The sequence below is a fragment of the Larus michahellis genome, chromosome 7 (assembly GCF_964199755.1).
Source record: "Larus michahellis chromosome 7, bLarMic1.1, whole genome shotgun sequence".
Classification (NCBI taxonomy): Eukaryota; Metazoa; Chordata; class Aves; order Charadriiformes; family Laridae; genus Larus; species Larus michahellis.
In genome coordinates this window covers 17,729,101-17,748,473 of record NC_133902.1, presented here as the reverse complement: position 1 = coordinate 17,748,473, position 19,373 = coordinate 17,729,101, and the positions used below count along the sequence as shown (strand labels likewise).

General features: G+C 41.5%; 1 protein-coding gene across 18 annotated transcripts in view; it reads right to left on the bottom strand.

The window, feature by feature from the left end:
• AGAP1 (ArfGAP with GTPase domain, ankyrin repeat and PH domain 1) overlaps positions 1-19,373 on the bottom strand; it is a 385,263-nt gene that overhangs the window by 54,770 nt on the left and 311,120 nt on the right. For 9 of the 18 annotated variants that reach the window (XM_074595890.1, XM_074595895.1, XM_074595889.1 and 6 more), the window contains one exon: positions 4,492-4,569. The exons of the other annotated variants lie outside the window; for them this stretch is intronic. In XM_074595890.1, coding sequence (XP_074451991.1) covers positions 4,492-4,569 — 78 coding nt within the window. The remainder of the gene's footprint in view (positions 1-4,491; positions 4,570-19,373) is intronic. 18 annotated transcript variants of the gene reach the window in all.

Here is a 19,373-nt window from a genome sequence, read left to right as displayed (position 1 = left end):
ATCACAGGATCCTGATGCCGCTGCTAATTAACAGTAACTCACTGTGCTCGCCTGGTGGATGATGCCACTCACACAGGAAACACCTTCCAGAAACAAGAAGTCAAGTGCAGAACCAAAAGATTCTCAATGATGTATTTCAAACACCCCTAAAGCACCTTCAAGAGTTGAGGTTACGGCTTGAAACCTAGTCAAGCCTGCCTCAAGTAACGCTGAGACCTATTTAAACTCCCTTTTTATCACGCTCTCTCCTCCCTCTCGCAAAAATCGCTTCTGCTCAAGCACTTTTCCTTAATAACCCTTCATCTTGTCAAAAGGATGAGGATGAAAAACTGCTGAGGTGCCCTAGCAATCAACATTAGATGTTTACAATATAAAATTTGTTTACAACGAAGACGTGCATTATTTACATACTATATAATGTTAACTATCATTACCTTTTGCCATTTGGTGTAAATTATCCCTGTAAGTTGGAAGATAAGTATGTTTATTAGCAGCCTCAATTAAGGAAATATTTGTGCCATGTCCCACTGGGCATGGCTATGCTAATACTTCTCTCCCCTTTCCAAACCCAGTGTCTAAATCTAATTAGTTTTGAAAATCAACCCTATCAGGACAATATAGCTCTGCTATCGGTTGCCCACAGCTCTTGATAAAGGTTGTTTTCCACTGGAAGAATTTTTCAGCCGTACCGTTTTATATCGCTACCCGTGAGTGACAAACTGGTGATGAAAGGCCGGTTTCTAGCTCAAGGGAGTAAGCTCCCCCTGCCATATGTACTTGTTTTATTTGGATGTCAAGCCAACACGGCTTGAAGAAATCCATGAAGTCATTTTTACATTCAGTTCATACTCTACCTGAGTCTAGACTCGCATTAGGTGTTTCCTAACGTGTCTTGAGCCTGCGGTTTACTTTTTAAATGATACGCGTTTCAAAGCTGAAGAGTTTGCTTAACCGAGAGGTGGTGCGAAGCTGAGTCTACTGGGCAGAGCTTATCTTGGGTGCTCTGAAGAGCCTCCCCCCTCCAACCGCCACTGTTAGCAAAACGAACTTTCTGCACAGGCACAATGGCAGCAACGACATTGCTAACTTTTAATCAAAAGGTAGTTTGGGAGTTAATGAATACGCAGAAGAGAAGTTTTCCATGAGAGCCTGGCAACTCAGATGCAGCCCTCATCAGCACCTCACATACGTAACCACAAAGAGTGGAAAAATCAGGAATTAATTTCTTTACGCATGTTAAACCAAAGCATGCAGAGCGCAGCCATTTAATTTCATAAAGACACTCCTTTCTGCTGTGCTGCAAAATGTGTGGATATAGGAAAAATAATTCTGTATTTTAACAATAATGCTATGACAGCAGGCACAAGCGACTCCAGCTTGTCTTAAAATCACAGCGGGGTCTGTTTTAAGTATAACACGCTGATATTACATCCTTTTCCCCTGGAGAACCAAAGGATTGCTTAAAGCCTGGCCACCTGCACTAAGGAGCACGTGGGGCTTTTGCATTTGTCAGTGGCTCCCTTCAGAAAAAACTCCACAACATTTGAAAACTAAGACTTTTAGGCAAACTCTAAAATTAAAGAAAGTCAAATTTCTTGCAACTGTAGAATCATAGAATGTGTTGGGTTGGAAGGGACCTCTAAAGGCCATCTAGTCCAACCCCCCTGCAGTGAGCAGGGACATCCTCAACTAGATCGGGTTGCTCAGGGCCTCAGCAAACTTGGCCTTGTTAGTGTCTCCAGGGATCGGGCCTCCACCACCTCTCTGGGCAACCTGTTCCAGTGTCTCACCACCCTCATTGTAAAGAATTTCATCCTAATGTCTAATCTAAACCTACCCAATCATACAAAACTGATGAAGGAACAGCAGCGGACATATAGTTGTACAATGTCCTGCTTCTCTCTGCCCATGGAAGTTGGGGTGATCTTACACCCGGGCCACCTTGGCGTAGATTCTGCCCTTCCTCGCTCCTCTGTGATGAGGACAGACACAGCAGTAACACAGTAATTTTGGTATCAAATAGCCAAGAGAGCGGAGCCACGTTCAGGGAGGACTCTGAGCATTGCATAGTGCACAGCAAAAGGTGGCCCCGCGTAAGCATGGGAGACCCACCACGCAGGAGGACCATCCATACACCTGCTGCTGCCAGGCTGCTACAAAAGACTGAGCTGCGGATTTCTCCCTCTTAATTGGATTTTGCTAAACATAAATAAATAACAGGACCAGTGTTAAAAATTCTCAAAGAGGCTGCTTTCTAGATCAAGCTTTCAAAAAACCGGAGTGTACACAATGGGAATCTTTCTGGTCTGTAAAAAGGTGTACGTGCAATTGAGCAAACATGCGCTAAAGACTAAAGCAGATTTGTTATTCTGGACTGTCATTTCCTATCACCGTTCTCCTCTTTGAAGGCATAATTATCTAAACATGTGGCTTTTAATACTTACAATGCTCATTAACTCGACATTTGCATGTCTCGCCATCCCAGCTTCCACACAAAGGCTCAAGGTACCAGCTCAAAGATGCAAAGTTATGGAGAACATTGAACTTTGTTCAAGTTTTTTGTGGGGATACTTCCAAAAAAAAAAAAAAAAAAAAAGATACATTTGCCTAATTTCAGAATTCCGTTTGGATGATACGTCTCAAAACTCTTTGGACCATGGCCATCAGGAACATGTTCCCATACAGTTACCCAAGGTGCCTTTGATAGCCAGTTTGATCAGTAAGATAAAAGAGTCCTCAAACTAGGCAGGCCCTAAAAAAATTAAGTCTTTATCTGTAAAACACAAGGGAATTCTTTATACTTGTCTCCCTGTTGCAATTTAATAACAGGTAGAGATATAAAATCACAAGATTCTCAAGCAGTAAACCTGTAACAACAAACATGCCTCCACACGGATTGGAAGAAAAACCTGGCTAGGAAACAAAAAACAGCAAATACATACAAAATTACAAATCATTTAAAAGTATCTAGTTAGTTTCCTATTAAATTGAAAAAAAAAAAGAAACCTGCACTTGTTCATGTCCAACAACCATTTTCTCTCATTTCATATTTCACACTTCATACTTGAAAAGGTAACAAAAGGCTCAAAATAGACGGTTTCGCAACTATTACTCTAAAAGGCAATAATTTTTGCATTTACACTGCGAAATAAAACAAAATTATAATTAAAAAAAGCTTCCTTAACAAGCTGCAGTAAAATCACACTTTTTCTTTCCTACGTACACTTTGTTTGGCAGCCAGAGCGAGGCATCCGACAGCAATACAGCAGTAATTGTGCAAAAAAAGGACGGTGATATAAATCACCAAAGGTTAATGATCAGGATGTGAACAGAGGGACTTGTTTACAGAAATAGCATGCAATTTAAAATTTACAAGAGATTTAATGCCACCGCTTGGCAATCACTAAAATCAACAGCCCAGAAAACAGTGACATTATGAAAAATATTACAGTTATAATCATTCCAAAATAAGTCAATTAGTGTTAGGGCATGCGCTTGCGATTACTTGACCCATTTGGTTCGCGCTTAAGTGAAGAAAAAAAAAAAAAATCCCCCCCCTTTTATACTGAGATTACTGAGTTGTGACCTATTTTGCATTCCCTGTTTCTTACAGCATCCCTCTTACATGCTGCTGGAGACGGTGGAGGGTTTTTGCCCCCCACCCTCTCCTTGCCTGGCTTCCAAGTAATTCTGACCTTTGACATTTGTAAAAATAAAAAAAAAAAAAAAAAAGAAGGAAGTTTATAATTGTGTTGTTCAAATGAAGGCGGAGGGGGGGAAAAAAATATAAATATAAAAAATTCAATGTGCTATTATACAAAAGCCGTGACGGCTGTCTTCGGTGGAAAAAAAGCAATGTAAGTCAATTTGTGAACTTTGGCACCAGGTGACCTTTAGAAATACAACAATATACAGAATTTACAAGCAAGAGTAGCACATGCAAATGACCCGGCACTGTCTCGCCTTTGGATTAGAGCTGCAAAGAGCATTATGGAGAAGGCTTGCACAAAACAAATTAAGACTGTTACTTAAATGTCACGGCACACTATTGTATTTGGCTACAGATCATTACACCTGATACTAACACTTTTAAAAACTGTAATAACTTGGGAAATATTACATTGAGTGCCCACATGGAGAAAGGGAAAATATATATATCTCTATAAAAAAATAAATAAAAGAAGAAAATGGGTTCCTGAAGTAATTTAAACATCACCAATCCACGACTAGAGGGAAAGGTCAAAATTTAAGTAAGCTGAAAGGAACATGAATGGCAAAATAAAACGCACAAACAAAAAGATGAAAAGACCAACTGGAATGACTCTGCAAACACGAGATGAAAGCACGCATGCTTTGGGCAAATTTGATTTCCGTGCCCACACCAGGGAAGGGAGAGAGACTCGAGGAGGATGATTTTTGGAAAAACAGGTTAAAAAAAAAAAGGGGGGGGTAAGAAAGGAGGTGTTCATCTAAAACGGGTGGGTTTGTTACCTTCGGTGTTGGTGCTGCTGCTGCTGTATATATTTCGCAGGCTACCAACACGGTTTAGTTTCCAAGCTTTGCGTTTGGCTGCGTCCAGAGAGCAGAAGGGGAAGAGAAAAAAAACAGAGAATAGAATAAAAATAAAGAAAAAGGAGGGTGGGGGTGGGGGTGGGGGGGAATCAATGAAAAAAGGGGAGAAAAGAAACATCAAAATAGCATGTGAAGTAAAATACAAGCAACGAGCCTGTTAACACGTGAAGAGCTACGCACAGAAAACGCACACAGGACTATACAGCCTCTCCAATCCACAGACGATACGGAAAGCCTCTTATCAAGAGGGATATTTTTTTAAGTCTCTACAACATGACACAATCTGACAAGATTAAACGGATCGGCTATTGGAATAGACAAAAACAGAGCAGTAGAAGTAAGGAGGTATTCGTACAGAGGCTACACGGCTAGACAAAACAGCTACTGTAAAATGCGACTTAATTAATAACAAAACACAGCCAGGCAAGAGCTCCTTTTCCTCCAAAAGCCCATATTGATCACCTGTAGCTCACCTTTAGCACACCTTTAAAACATTGTTTCACATCATCCCCTGTAAAAAGTTGAGGTGATGGTGTAAAGGCCTTAAATCGTTAAAACAGCGTGTTATTTGTAGCACTGAGCTCAGAGGCATTACTTAATTATTTCGCAGAGTGTCAAGTAGACATGGATGCAAATGATGTCTGTGGTCCTCCCCTCCTCCCCCAGGCAAATCACTGCAAAATCAAAGTGTTTGTTTGGAAAGTGAAAAAAAAAAAAAAAGTATATTCTTTATGTAAGAGGCAACACCCTCGCTTTATTAGAATTGCGCCAAACTTCCAGATTCTGAGCTCCCAGCCGCCGTTTTACAATTAGCAGAAAATATTGCTGAAAAGCACTCCATTCCCGTGCTCATTAGGAGAGAGCACATTTTCATGTTGTTTAAAATCGCCGTGTTTTGCCTCCAGAGCGAATTCACAGCGTGAGAAGCAGGTTCAATCAACAAAATGTTTAGCCTGAGTTTCACCGGGCGGGAACCACATGGAACATCCCAGTATGCCATGACACTGCTGGCACCCACCAGCAACTTCCAGCGAAATAACAGAGACGTCCCCTCTCCTTTACCCACAGACATCCCCACAGCCGAGGAGGAAACCGCGTATCTGCTAAGAGTGGTATCTCTACAGGTTTTCCAAGCCTACCTAGTCAAGAAATAATGATGCAGCACTGCCTGGCGTGCAACTATTTTGTAAAATCTGTTCTACGAGCTCAAGGAAGGGATCACTGGGGTCAGGGACGAGTGGAAGAGCACCCAGACCTCCTTCTCAGCCACCATTCTTAGCAGGTGAGCCAGCCCTCCTGCCCGCTGACAGTGGAAAGCCTTGAGTTTGGGCCTGAGACTTCTAAAAAGGACATTATCGCTTACGTTAATTACGATTCATTTCTAAGATGTGTATGAAAACCCAGCAGTCTTCCACTCCCGTTCAGCTTGGAGTACATTATGAAGAAACTCATACAGTCAAACTGGGGTAAGACCATCCTCCCTCTCACCACAGGTACTCCTTACCCTTTAGGATGCCACGAACATTGCAAAACACAGCGAGTGCTGCAATGCAACCATTTACAAATTTTTCTTTCTATATTTACGAGAGAACTTTTTTAACGACCCACGAAACTCAGACCAAACGGCTGCCTCCACAGAACAGGAACAATGATGCGAAGTCATTCCAATCTTTAACAAAAAAGCTCATTTTTCAGCTAAAGAGCTAAGGCTGGAAGAGAAATGCCTAAACACCCTAGACTGTTAAGCTATATACTGCTTTAATAAAGTCATCCACAGGCTTTAATGCCATATACTCGAAGGGAAAATGGAGGGATGGTTATCAGAGTGACATTCTTTAGAATGCATCGCGCTGAAATTAAAATAGATAACGTCATCTGGAAGGCTACGTTAGATCTAACTAACAATTAAAGTTTATCAAATCTAAAAATATCTTAACTGTGTGCATCCTTCAAGATGAAAAAATCTTCAGTTTTACAACATGTTTAACAGGTACCAGCAAACTAGACAGGCACAATTTTCCAGCAGAAAACTTGTTTTTCCGGAAAAAAATTTACATATAAATAGGCAAAATCGAGGTTTGGCAACCCTCGGAAAGGAAAGACTCTCTCCAGTACATAAAGACCCTTTCCCAGTCTCTTTTCATTTGTCACACTTTAATGGCACGTTAGAGTACGGCCGTATGAGCAGGAAGTGAACTCGCAGCCTGGTTTTCTATTAACCTATTGATGAAATAATCCATTTTAATGTGTTACGTGTCATGCCTTTTCCTTCTCTTTAAACAAATGGACTTTCTTCCCAGTGATGCTGAGGTCCTGATACATCCAAGTGTGTCCTTTAGCATCGATTAGGCTCCAGCCTGCTTCCTCGTGGTGCTGCGCTGTCTTTGAGGATTCCAGAACGTTATCATCAGCAGGGTTTGGGCAGTGCCAAGCGCGGCCTCCACGCGGTGACTAATGTGTGTGCGAACACCAGGGCCCAGCTCAGCCATCCTACCCCGCCAGCCTTCAAAATTACATACTATCTATATATTCTTGTTACCTATCAACACGGCCTTAACAGGCACTGGAGGCCACTACTTGCCTGGCTTGTCTTTGACTTACGTCCCAGGATATTCAACCCCATCCAGTCTGGCTTCACTTGCTGGTTCAAAAGTTAATTCAATAAAAGCTCTTGTTGCCAACTCTGGATATCTACATTTATATATATATATATAGTACAGATCCACTTAAACAAACAAATAAACCCCAACTGGTTTCCAAAAAAAAGCTGTTAAGAAATACTTACTTTGTTATTTAACAGCAACAAATCTCCTTAATTAGAAAGATCTTTAAGGGAGACTGAAGTATTTTCTGGAAGCCTGTTTTCTTCAGAAAAGACACCAAGAAGCATCTCTAACTAGAGATACTAACCTCTCTGAAATGTCAAATATCTGTAACAAAGTTAATTATTTCCCAGAAGACACTGGATATTTAATTTAGCTTGTACTGAAATGGCAACTAGTATTCTGTCTAGTGTGTTGTGCTACCACGGTCTGAATGACTAATGTATTTTAATAATGTTTCAAGAAAATCTTTTATTAAGAGTGACACTTGCCCTGATCTCTGGCTTCACCGTCAACAGAAAACCAACATCTTGGAGCAATCAAAGCTGTCCCCCCATCCCCACCAGTATGTAGACATGGAGTAGCAGCACAGTTTCTGTTCTTATCCAAGGTCGTTAACTCCAGAAATTTAGATTGCCAAGATTAAACTCCTATTTTTGCCGGGCAAATTAATTTGTGCATCCTGACACTCTACCCTGACTGGAACAAGAAGTTATTATCTGTCACCCACCAGCACGGAGTTCGGCTTTTAACAACTCTGCAAAACAATGCCAGGATTGTTGCAACCTTTGACTTGGCACAAGCCATTGTCCGGCTGTTCCTCCCAGTAGTGACCATGGGAAGAAATCACAAAGCACCCAACCCTGAAACTTTGACTCTCGGAGCCCAAGATGTGGTTTTTTTAAGAGGAAGGGTTAAAATGATTTCTTGAGTTCTTGAAAGGAAGCTGCCCTTTATGATGCTGATAAATATTTTTCAGTGCACGCACTCTATAAAATCATCGAACGGTTTAGGTTGGAAGGAACCTTAAAGACCGTCTAGTTAAATCAGGCTATCACACCAGTGGTCTGTCATTTCAGAGGGGGTTGTGTTACCCCTGACAGCTGTCAAGTGCTCTTCAGTATTTCTTGTGCATAACATTGTATGAAAGCCAGTTCAAACTCCACATAACCCTCATTCCAGCCCCAAAACCATCGTGCTGATTCACTGAGTCCTGCTCAACAAAGCCCTGCCGTTTTGGGGAAGCAGCAAGGCGCACTCCTCACACCTATCCCTCTGCAAACATAACTTGAAGAGCCCTGAAATGGGGCAAGTTGTGTTTCCAGGAGCCATAAATCCCTTCCCCTCCCGACTCTGCTGCCATCTGCCAACAGTGCCAGACAAACGCCCTGCCACGGAAGGGTGCGGAGATGCGCCCACCTCACGCATTACGGGCACCAGGAAACAGTCCGTAGACAGGGTGATTTCTAAAACCATTGGGCAAAAGTGAATAATTAAAGACAAACTGCAGGCAAAGGAGTGTTGAAGCTCACCAAGCAAAGTCCTGGACATCTAGCTACCTAAAAATTGCTAATGGCGTAGCTTCCACTACAGGAAGTTGATCTTGATTCAATAAACTCATCTTTCCAGAAAACAGGCTTTGACCTCTTCTGGAGTTAAGGCAAACAAGGTTCCCATTCTCCTTTTTGTTCCAAAAGAACTTTTCCTGCTTGCTTGTTCTTAAAATATATTACTCCCACCAACCTGCCCTTCTGCTTCACCAACCGCACGAGAAGCTCACGCTTCCAGATCTACATCTTGGCCCTTTAAAAATCCATACAAGCCTGGAAGGGTCAGCAGTGTTTACTACTGTGGCTTTCCTCTGAAGAGCCTTACCCAACTGCTTAAATCAAACACGGCTCAGAACACTTGTGGTTTGACATGAAGAAACGCTACAGACTGGTCATTGCAAACGGGGAGAGGATCTGTGGCTGTGGAGCACATAGAGCATGAGCGTCGTGAAGGTCCTTGCCATGACTCTGTAGGTACCGACTGGACTCACTGTGCTGGACCCAGAGGCAATTCCACTCTGCTATTTCAATTTTCTATGTCCTTTTCTGCAATTTTTCAGTTTGTAAGGCAGGGACTGTAACGCGCACAGTCCGAAGTGGAAGCTACACAGGTTATTTAATGGCTGTACAAGTCTTTGAACATCCAAACACCATTGAAAGAGAGCACTAAAACCTGAATCCAAACAGAAGGTACTTAAATCTAGTGGGAGATGATTACATGTTAGGTCTCTTGTCCATTACAATAAAACGGTGGTAACGGCTTGCCGTTTCAGCTGAAGCTCTGTGAGACCATCCAGCAGGACTGGGGGATGCAGGCAAGCCTCTCAATACTCTGCTTTCTGAGCTGAACTATAGTCATTTAGCATGTATGCTGTATGTAAAATAAGCTTGCTTGTATGTTTTAAATGTCTACATCTTAAAGTGAGAGCAGGTAAGTGGGTGCACGAAGAAGAAAACTAGGCTTCGGTACAGCCTTTTGTTAAGATACGGAGTAACTGGGAATCAATTAAACTTAATGACTCCCAATTACCACATATCTTTGTATTTGTTCAGGCAGTAACTTTGCATCTGTGACCAACCCCTTGCAGACAGAATTTCTGTGTTTGCTTTCTTTAATAGGGATGCTATTCATTCGGTGTTAATGGATCTCCTTTTCCTGTCTAGTTTTGATTAGTTCGTCATTGTACTAAATATGTTTGCCACCACTACAATCACATACCATTATTTCTAAAAGTAACAGATGTTTTTAGAAAGCACACTTACCCATGTGTGAGCTGAGGATATATCTGTTTGGTACCTGTGAAGTTCTCAAAGGATGCTTAAGATACTATATTTGACCAACCACCAGATTAACCCCCTTTGACTTGCGCAAATTCAGTTCTTTATACACTTTGATAAGCAGAAATAGGCTTTTATTCTTAGGAGGGTCTTAATATCTACGGTCTCGCCCTAAAAATCTTCCTCCACGGCTGTACTGAGGAACTACGGATGTGTTAATGTCACCTCTGGTCTCCATGTGACAGAGTTCTTTGTTGATTAGATAAATAGTCTTCAGATAGCTGATTAAAAAATGATGTAGCCGTTCGGTTGTGTGTCCAAGCCTTGTCAGCCATGTTGGATGTTAAAGTGTGCATGAATTACATCCCTAGAGTGTGCTGAACAGTGCTGATTAAATGAGGCACGCCACAGCCCTCAGCATCAATTATCAGAAATAATAGGATCTTTTCACCTACGCTGGAGGAAGGGGGCTGGGGATGGAGTCGGCATGCCACTTGCTTTGCAGAACATCTCATCATCATCCGCACAAAATAAATAACGCTGTCCATTCACCTAAGGACGTTTGTTTATTTATTCTTATTGTGCAACAATTAAAGACCGAGAAGATATATGAGGGAAAACCTTCTCCCATAGCATAGGCCAGGGGAACATTTGTCATATAATATCTGTGCAACATCGATCTAGAAAAAATAGGGGTACATAAGATCCGGATGACAGGCAAACTCGAGCATCAGAGGGATGTTTAAGGATAAACTCTGGGACCACCTAGTTGCCACCCCACTGCGGAAAGGATTTCACCCTTCAGCCCTCCTGCTCTTTTTCAACTCGCTCTGTATTACACATGGTTTCATCAGGGGCTGTAAAATGGCAGACCGGGGATTTTTTTCTTTCTCTATGGTCAGCAGAACAGCGATTTGCTCTAAAGGCCCATGCTCTTCCATAGGAGGCTTGAAATTATTTCATTAAGATGCCACTCAGGAGATTCTTACACGATGTAAATCTGTTTCTGTGATTGTGGAAGGGTTTGATGCTGTCTGTTTTATGCTACATGGAAGCAGCAATGGCAAAAACTCCTCAAAAACGGTTAAAAAGGAAAAAAAGAGTAAGCATATCAATATATGAAATTTTAAAAGTAAAATAATCTGTATGCATTGTGCTCCTAGATGTGACCAACACTAGATTTTAAAATAAAAAAACCCCAAAGTGCAAGGGTGTCATAAATATGTGCACTGCTTTTCTATAATTCCTATCAAATGTATGCAGCTTATCTATGAAACCAGGTTTCCATAGTAAAACATCTTTAAACACTTGAATGCGACTCTAAAATTTCCAAACATTTCTGTTTAGTGTATTGGTGTTAACAGGACGTATATCCCAACAGACCAAAAAAAAAAATGGAGCCGAAATACAAAAGATTTAACCGCTGCCAGTTATTCCATATGGTAACAGCCCCTAGTACATCCTTTTTGGTCACCAGAATACTCAGAAAAAGAAGAACATCAAAGGAAATGAGTAAAAGTGCTGAGTAACAAAAGTTGCCCAGCCCAAACCCAAGTAAAACAGTATGCCTGATAAAAAAAACCCACCACCAAACCTCCCCTCCGAAACTGAAATCCTTTCCAGTGCTCTATTTTAAACCCACAAAACATTCTAAAAGTAATACTTCAAATCACATTAATAGTTAATTACATTTGGCTTAGATTCAGGTTTGCACATTTCAAATGAGGGAAAAAAAAATAAATGAAAACACATTCATACTTCTACTCGTGACAGGGAAAAAAGTTCCTTTAATTAAGGATTTCTAAAAAATGTTTTTAATTCTTTCCCCGTCCCCCCCCCGTAAGATTTCTACATCAGGACTTTTGCAGTAGGTAAAGGACCCACTGAACTATTTCGGTGCATTTCCAATACGCTATAAACATACAAGATTCAGATCGACAAAAGTAAATGTTAATTGGAAACATTTTTCTCAGTTTTTCATTATCTGAAGCAGAAAATTATGGGTCTTTTAAACACACACAAAAATCCTTTTCAACCACCTAGAAAAATTGTCTTTTAATAAAAGCTTTAAATTATACTATCATATTTCAAAGGCAACGAACAGTTAAAGCAGCTAATCAAAGGTATAATTATTTAATGACTACTACTCATGCTATCTAACAGGGCAGTAATTGCTTGGCTGTGATCACTAGACCACCAGCTTCAATACTGGAAAACAAGTACTTTCCTTGTAGCATTTGATCGACCGATTTCTAAGGTTAGTTTCTCCAATCGGGTTGACTTCACCAGGCTGGCTGAGTTATTACGGAATTAGGGAATCAGTTTGTCACCCTGCCTCCACTTTTTTGTACACGTTCATACTGAAAAAAAAAACAACCCCAAAACTGCGGAGGAAAACAAAATATTTCCCTGACAAAATGCAATTTGTCAAAATCATCATTGATTTTTTTTTTTCCCCCCTTTTAATGCCGCATCACAGTTTTCCGTAAACCCCAGCTGACCCCACTCTAGCAATTCAAATGTAAAAAACACTCAAAATGTGCTTATTGAAAATTACATTTTTATTTTAATTGCATTTTAATATTTATTGTCCATATTAATCTACTCCAGATAGATGGAGCGAAATGTAAGCAGACCTTCTGACTCTGTTCCATTGTTTATATCATGCCTTTTACAACTGGAAATATGAGAAAAATAACCTAGCGTCATCATGTATTAATTACCAGAGCTACCCAGAAGCTAAGCAAGCGTACGTTGCACGTTGGCTTATTTTTTGGTTTAGTAACACAGCACTTAAGGAAAAGCGGCGTCTGTCATTATATCTGAGCATCAAATGCTAAATATGAACTACTGCTATTATACTTCTTTTGTGGTACTAACTTTCTTTTTTTCCTACACAATTAGATTTGATACAAGATATTGGGCCCTCTGGAATTTCAAAGATATTTGAATTCCTATCCAATTATCTAGTCAACATCTTGATTTCAAGATCAGTCTCGTGCTTGTAATTAATATCATTGGAGCTCAAGTAACACCCCCACCTGGGACGCCGCTCTCAAAACCAGCCATGGCAAGGAAGCCACCCGTCTCAACTCAACAACTTGCAGCCAAATATGACTCCAGGATGAAAAGGGACACTGACGGAGACCTGTTCATACCGCTACATCTGGCTGAAATGACATTTGTGACAACAAACCCTTGTGACATCCAAACCACTTGGGCTTTGAGATCCTTATTGACATGGATACCATTATATAATGTAAAATGCACCACCACTAAAACCAACCCAATGTATTTCACAGAATCACAGAATGGCAGGGGCTGGAAGGGACCTCTGGAGATCATCTAGCCCAACCCCCTGCCAGAGCAGGGTCACCCACAGCAGGTGGCACAGGAACGCGTCCAGGCGGGTTTGGAATGTCTCCGGAGACAGAGACTCCACCACCTCTCTGGGCCGCCTGTGCCAGGGCTCTGCCACCCACAAAGGAAAGAAGTTCCTCCTCATGTTTAGGTGGAACTTCCTATGCTCAAGTTTGTGCCCGTTACCTCTTGTCCTGTCCCCGGGCACCACTGAAAAGAGCCTGGCCCCATCCTCCTGACACCCACCCTTTCAGTATTTATAAGTGTTGATAAGGTCCCCCCTCAGCTGTCTTTTTTCCATACTGAAGAGACCCAAATCCCTCAGCCTTTCCTCATAAGAGAGATGTTCTAGTCCCCTCATCATCTTGGTAGAGAGCAGGAAAAAGCATTGCGTGGGACAGCTGAAAAGGAAACAGAGCATGGGGGAAGCCTCTGGGACACGGAGAGGAAGATCAGAGGAGCCAGGAGTGGGACATACGGGGGGGACACATGTTATTCACCATCAGCCTATCTTCTTTCTGCTGTTCAGACACAGTATCGACTCAGTGAAGAGACAACGCTTTCTCGCTTACCCTACGGAGAACCACTACTTTTATGGCAGGATGGATTTATTCTGGTTTCGGACCATCAGTTTCATCTATGGATAGGGAGACGACAATCTTGCCCGTTATAGGCTGATAAACAAGGAGCATTTAAATCCATTAACCAAAGACGCATTGTTCTGCACCCTTCTCTGAACAAAAAGCAGCCACATTTTGTTGATAGCATGAGCAATTACTGTCAAGAAAACAGTTACAAAACAGCAAAAAGAGCCGTTTCTGCTCAAAGGAGTTATATTCTCACTGTTCACTTGTAAAAGACATATTCAGTGCAGGCATCTTCAAATTTCCCAAGTATTTGGCCATGGCTTTTTCATGAAATTTCTTTTCCAATGTATATTAGGTGTCAGAGAGGAAATACCGCAACCTAAAAATAAAATATACTACAATAAAGTAGTATCATTGGGCTGAATTAAAGCCAAAAAGAGCACCACGTTTGTTTCCTCACGTGGGAGACAAACCGTAACTTGTCTGAAGATAAAAAATCTTTCTGTACGAAGCAGGACGGGAAGGCGCTCTCTGCGCTGATCGATGTGCTGCACAGCAACTCCTGTCAAGGTACCGTAGGAGAAACAAGCCAGCACTGAGCCAGTATGCAGGCAGCAGGGAATACCGATATTTATGTAATTCTCGCAGTTCTCATTTCCTTGAGATTTTTTGTAGATACAGGTAATGAAGAGTTAGATTTTTTTCCAGAGACCTGGGCATACTGCTTATCTTGGATTTATTTTGTTCAGCATTCAAGAAAATTATCTGAAAATGATACGGGAGACTTCCCACTACCCTCATCGTTATCAAAGGAGGTATATGAGTAGTCTATAGAAGTCTTTTAAGATAGCATAAAGCTGGATTAAGCATTAGAGTCAGTTTGTTAGTTGAGCTTTTACTTATTCTGAAATTTAAAACAATTATAAATTTGAATAGAAATCAGAATTTCCATTCCTACCATCTCCCATTTTTTCCTCACGTATTTAATCCATACCATCCACAACTCATATACCTCCTTTGATAACAACGGGGGTAGCGGGAAGTCTCCCTTATCATTTTCAGATAATTTTATTAAATGCTGAACAAAATAAATCCAAGATAAGCAGTATGCCCGGGTCTTTGGAAAAATCGAACTCTTCATCACCTGTGAAAGGTAAGTTTACACTATGCGAATAAAAACTTGAATAAAAAGCACAGCTGCATAAGATTTCACAAGCAGTTTCCTCTTCTGAAAAAGCCACCGTTGTCCAGATCAGCTCCCAAGGATCATTAGATAATAAAACCGCAAAGCGCAGGCAAGATACCTCCACTAGAAGATCCAAACCTCGCTCGACAATGCAAGCCAGCTGAAGTTGTGCAAAAGAACACCTTGTGCTACACCATTTTCGTAAAGGTGATCTATAAGGCATCTTAGAAATAGGCTTATTTGAAGCGTTTCCATCCTTTGCAAAAATCCGCCCTGTGATCCGGGCTCATTAGCAGTTTGCCCTCCAGCAGGGTGAGCAGCGACAGGCAGGGCTGAGGAGCACGCACGCACAGACCGCTTCTGTTTCTTCTTGGGGAATCATGTCCATATGTGAGCAGACACAGCCCTACTTTCCACTGGAGCTATATATAACATGAACTCTTCCTTAACTTTCATCACTTGTAAAAATAAGCATGAGACAATCCGCCAGTATTAGGTGTTTAATAGCTTAGTGCATTATTCTGCTTGTGGTGCAACTTGCCATGTTAGCATAGGGATTCCTCACTGGAGAGATTCCACTTGGAGAGATTTATTGTTCCAAGGTCTTTACGTAAACTACTAAGCCATCTGTAATTATTATTTCTCTATAAACCTGAACACTCGTGCTGAAACAGGAAGGTCACCATCTCCCCGTTCGCTTGAGCTTCTACATCAGCCTGCACCGACACAGTTAGAAGACGACTTTTGGTTCCTTCCCCTGGCTTCATCAGAAAATACAGACCCACAGACGTCGGGTCTTACATTGCAAGGAGGACAACCTGAGGCACAGAGGGTTTTGTTGTGGCTATGAACTGAGTAGAAGTTTGTACCTAGTAGCACACCCACAACACCTGCACTTAGGCATGCTCTCAGTAAATCTATTAATTTGCACTACAGGATGCCCCAAAGCTTGAAAAATTAAATAGCTAGCTCAAAGCTCCTAGCTCAAAGAAGGCAATGGGACCAAGAACGTTGTCCTTTCGTAAGTAGTTTACAGATTAACCAACCTAACTTCCAAAACTCACTGCTCAACCAATGGATATTACAGGGACCTACGATGGAGCGTGAAGGTCTCCATCTCTTTGGGCAGGTAGTCTTAACCCAGGTCTTCTCCTACAGAGAATGGAAGGAAGTATTAAGACTCTTCCACTTGAAATTTACGGTGGGAATAGAAAACTTCTTTCCAACGTCAGATTCAGCATTTTGTCTCTTCTCCGTAGGCTGCATCTGGATTTCAATGGGCTTCACATGCAGGAAGCTACTGTTATCCATGTTTGCATTGGATGGGGCTCCTCAAATTTACGGAAAGTTGTTCATTTGAATGCAACCAGTGAAAAATGCAAAAATTATAAGTTGAAGACATTCTGGATGTGCTATTACCCAACATCCGCCCAGATACCATTCTGGACAAATCCAATGAGATCAGGGTTAACTTCTGCGTCTGCTCTTGCATAAAGGTTATCATTCCTGTAATCTGACTTTTTTCAAAAGCTGCGGCTGCAGAAACTCCCTTGGGAGATACTGAGATTAGCTTTAGAGTGAAGAAGTTGGAAAAAGGAGGATGCGATTTTATATTTGCATGTTTTAAATACTGCCCATTTTGTCAGGGCATACACAAACACCACATGGCTGCGTGATAAAGCAAAACCGGGAGGCTGAACAAATTAAGAGACTCATGTCTAAGTGGCGCTGCCTTTCACCTCCCAGTAAAACACTGAGTAACAACTGCGTTTGGCCCGGAAAGATAAATATTAAATCTTGCATTTACATCAGATGCTAGTGTCAAAGGCTTCCTTCCTAGCCAAAGCTCCGAGTTGTTAACTACTAAATGGCTAAATGACAATGGCTGTTACTAATCGCTTATTGAATAATGAAAGTGACACAACTGATAAAAGGTTTCAATCCTGGAAAAAAATGATTTATAGTATTTCACTCTACTGGCACTGTTATTTGTATGACAAATGGTTGGACAGACACCAGTTAATCTCTGCACACCTCCAACTCAGATGTGGCAGCTTCTGCCGGAGCAGCCAAATAATCAAGAACAGCTAACAATACAGCCACGCTGTCGTCAGGGGCTGAATGCTGGTATTTTATCAAGGCTGATCCCCAAATCAATTTACGCAATGGATTTTTTTTTTTTTTTCCCAGTGGGGGGAGGGAGACCATGGCGAGAAAGAGGAGGAGTATCATAAAAATGGGAAGCCGCAGCTTGCAGCTAGGTAGATTAGCCACGCTCCTCTAGCGCAGAAATGAAATCATCAATACAACTAAGGCATTAATGATTTCAGAAAGCGCAGTATAGTTTATAGATTTTTCTTGACGGCAAAATCTGAACTGCAGCATCATACAGAGCTGTCAAAACGTTGTAGCGTAATATCAAACAGCCTGCTGCGTACCACAAATCCCATTTTCCCCTCAGATGGGAGAGAAGGATGGGGCTGCTTTTTAGGCAGTATGAGACAGGATTCCCCCCCCCCCCCCCCCCCCTTCCTTGAAGAATGAATAAAGCTTTATATTTATACGCAGTCCATCAATAGTAGCTTTATCTCATTGGTTGTATCGGTATCATCCTACTTCCCGCAGAAGTCAAACGTGTTTTATCAAGCCAGTCTTTCAAAAGCAGCAAACCCCTCAGAGCGCTAAAGCTTCCTGGAATCTGCCTTCTCTTGCACTATTTTTTAACTTTGCACCCAAAAGTTTTAATTTTTCATATTAAAAAAAAAGATGCCTACTTCTATTTAATGAGGAAAATCAGCTTAATGAAAGAAAAAAAACAAACAAAAAAAACACGCAGAGGGAGAATAAAAGCATTCCAATTTTGCCAGTTGAACAAAGTGACAGATAAAGATTTTTATGTTCACACAACGCAGCTGGACGTACTTTGTTATAGCTCACACCTTGCAAACGATTAACTAAAACCCCAACAAAACCCCATTAGGCTTAAAAGTAGTTTCACATCCAGTAGCAGTAGTAAGATGATAACTTACTTCCTTATCCCATTTTGTTGTTAAAAAAGCGAAATATAAAATAATCAGCATATTACAAGCCACCTAAGCCACAATAAAAACCAGCTTTTATATCGGTGACAAAGGGTCGAGGAGTCCCATCATATTTCTAACGGTTGCACAACACTTGAAGTGTGTGCACTTAGATTACAGCCTACACAGACAACTCAAGTTTTCACTTGATTATCTACTATTTGCAAATATAAAGTAGTGCAGCCTTTTGCAAAGGTGCAAAGATTTTTAGGCTGTCGGAGACCTACAGTAATGTATTTTGATCACCTGCACTCAACCGATGAAAGAGAAGAACATTTTAACAAACAGATGTTGAGGTTGACACAAGGCAGATGCCGGCGTGGCAAAAGTGAATCACAAAGACTGGATACTGCGATGGGTCTTCAAAGCGAAGAGCTTTGGTAGCCGAGATATAGCAGAGGAGGCCATTGGGAAGGACGCCAAGTGAAGGGTGACCCAGGAAAAGCGACAGGCTGAGGGACTGATCGTTGTAGTAGCACCTAGATGGAGCTGAATGGGTACCAGAGTCATCAAGGTCAGGAAAAAAGATGCTGTAGCGATTGAGATACAAGGTGGTGAAAGAGGTCTGAGTCAAGAGATGAAGCCCAGACCACATGCTTCAGTGACACATGAAGAGCTAAAGATGGCATTTTTCTCGGTCGTAGTGACACGGAAGGGACCTAGCAATGAGGAGTTCAAGGTAGGTGGTTAGGCACACGAGGAGATGTGCACCCAGTGGTGAGTTTGGATAGAGAATACGAAGTCCCACACAGATGAATCTGCCTGAGTTGGCCACAGAAGGGCAAAAGCTCCGTTTGCATGTGCACTTGTGAGACTGTTCAAAGGAGAGGAAGAGAAGAGGATCTGACGCAAAAAGAATTTTCTTCAGAAGGCCTAAAAGATCCCTGGAGAGGTAAAAATCTTAAAGGCCACGCCCCTGCTAACAGAAGAAACGAGGATGGAGAATGGAAATAACAACTTCTTTTTAAGTTCATGTTATCAGGCAGGACTAACTCAATATATTTGCTCTTGAAAGCTATTTATGATAATGTAGCATTAAAAATTGCTCAGCTTTTTATCACTTGACAATCTCCTGTAACAGATTTAGACAACTCTGTTACCTACTCTGCCAACGGAAATTATTTTCTGATCATATCACATATCATCCTTCCCACTAT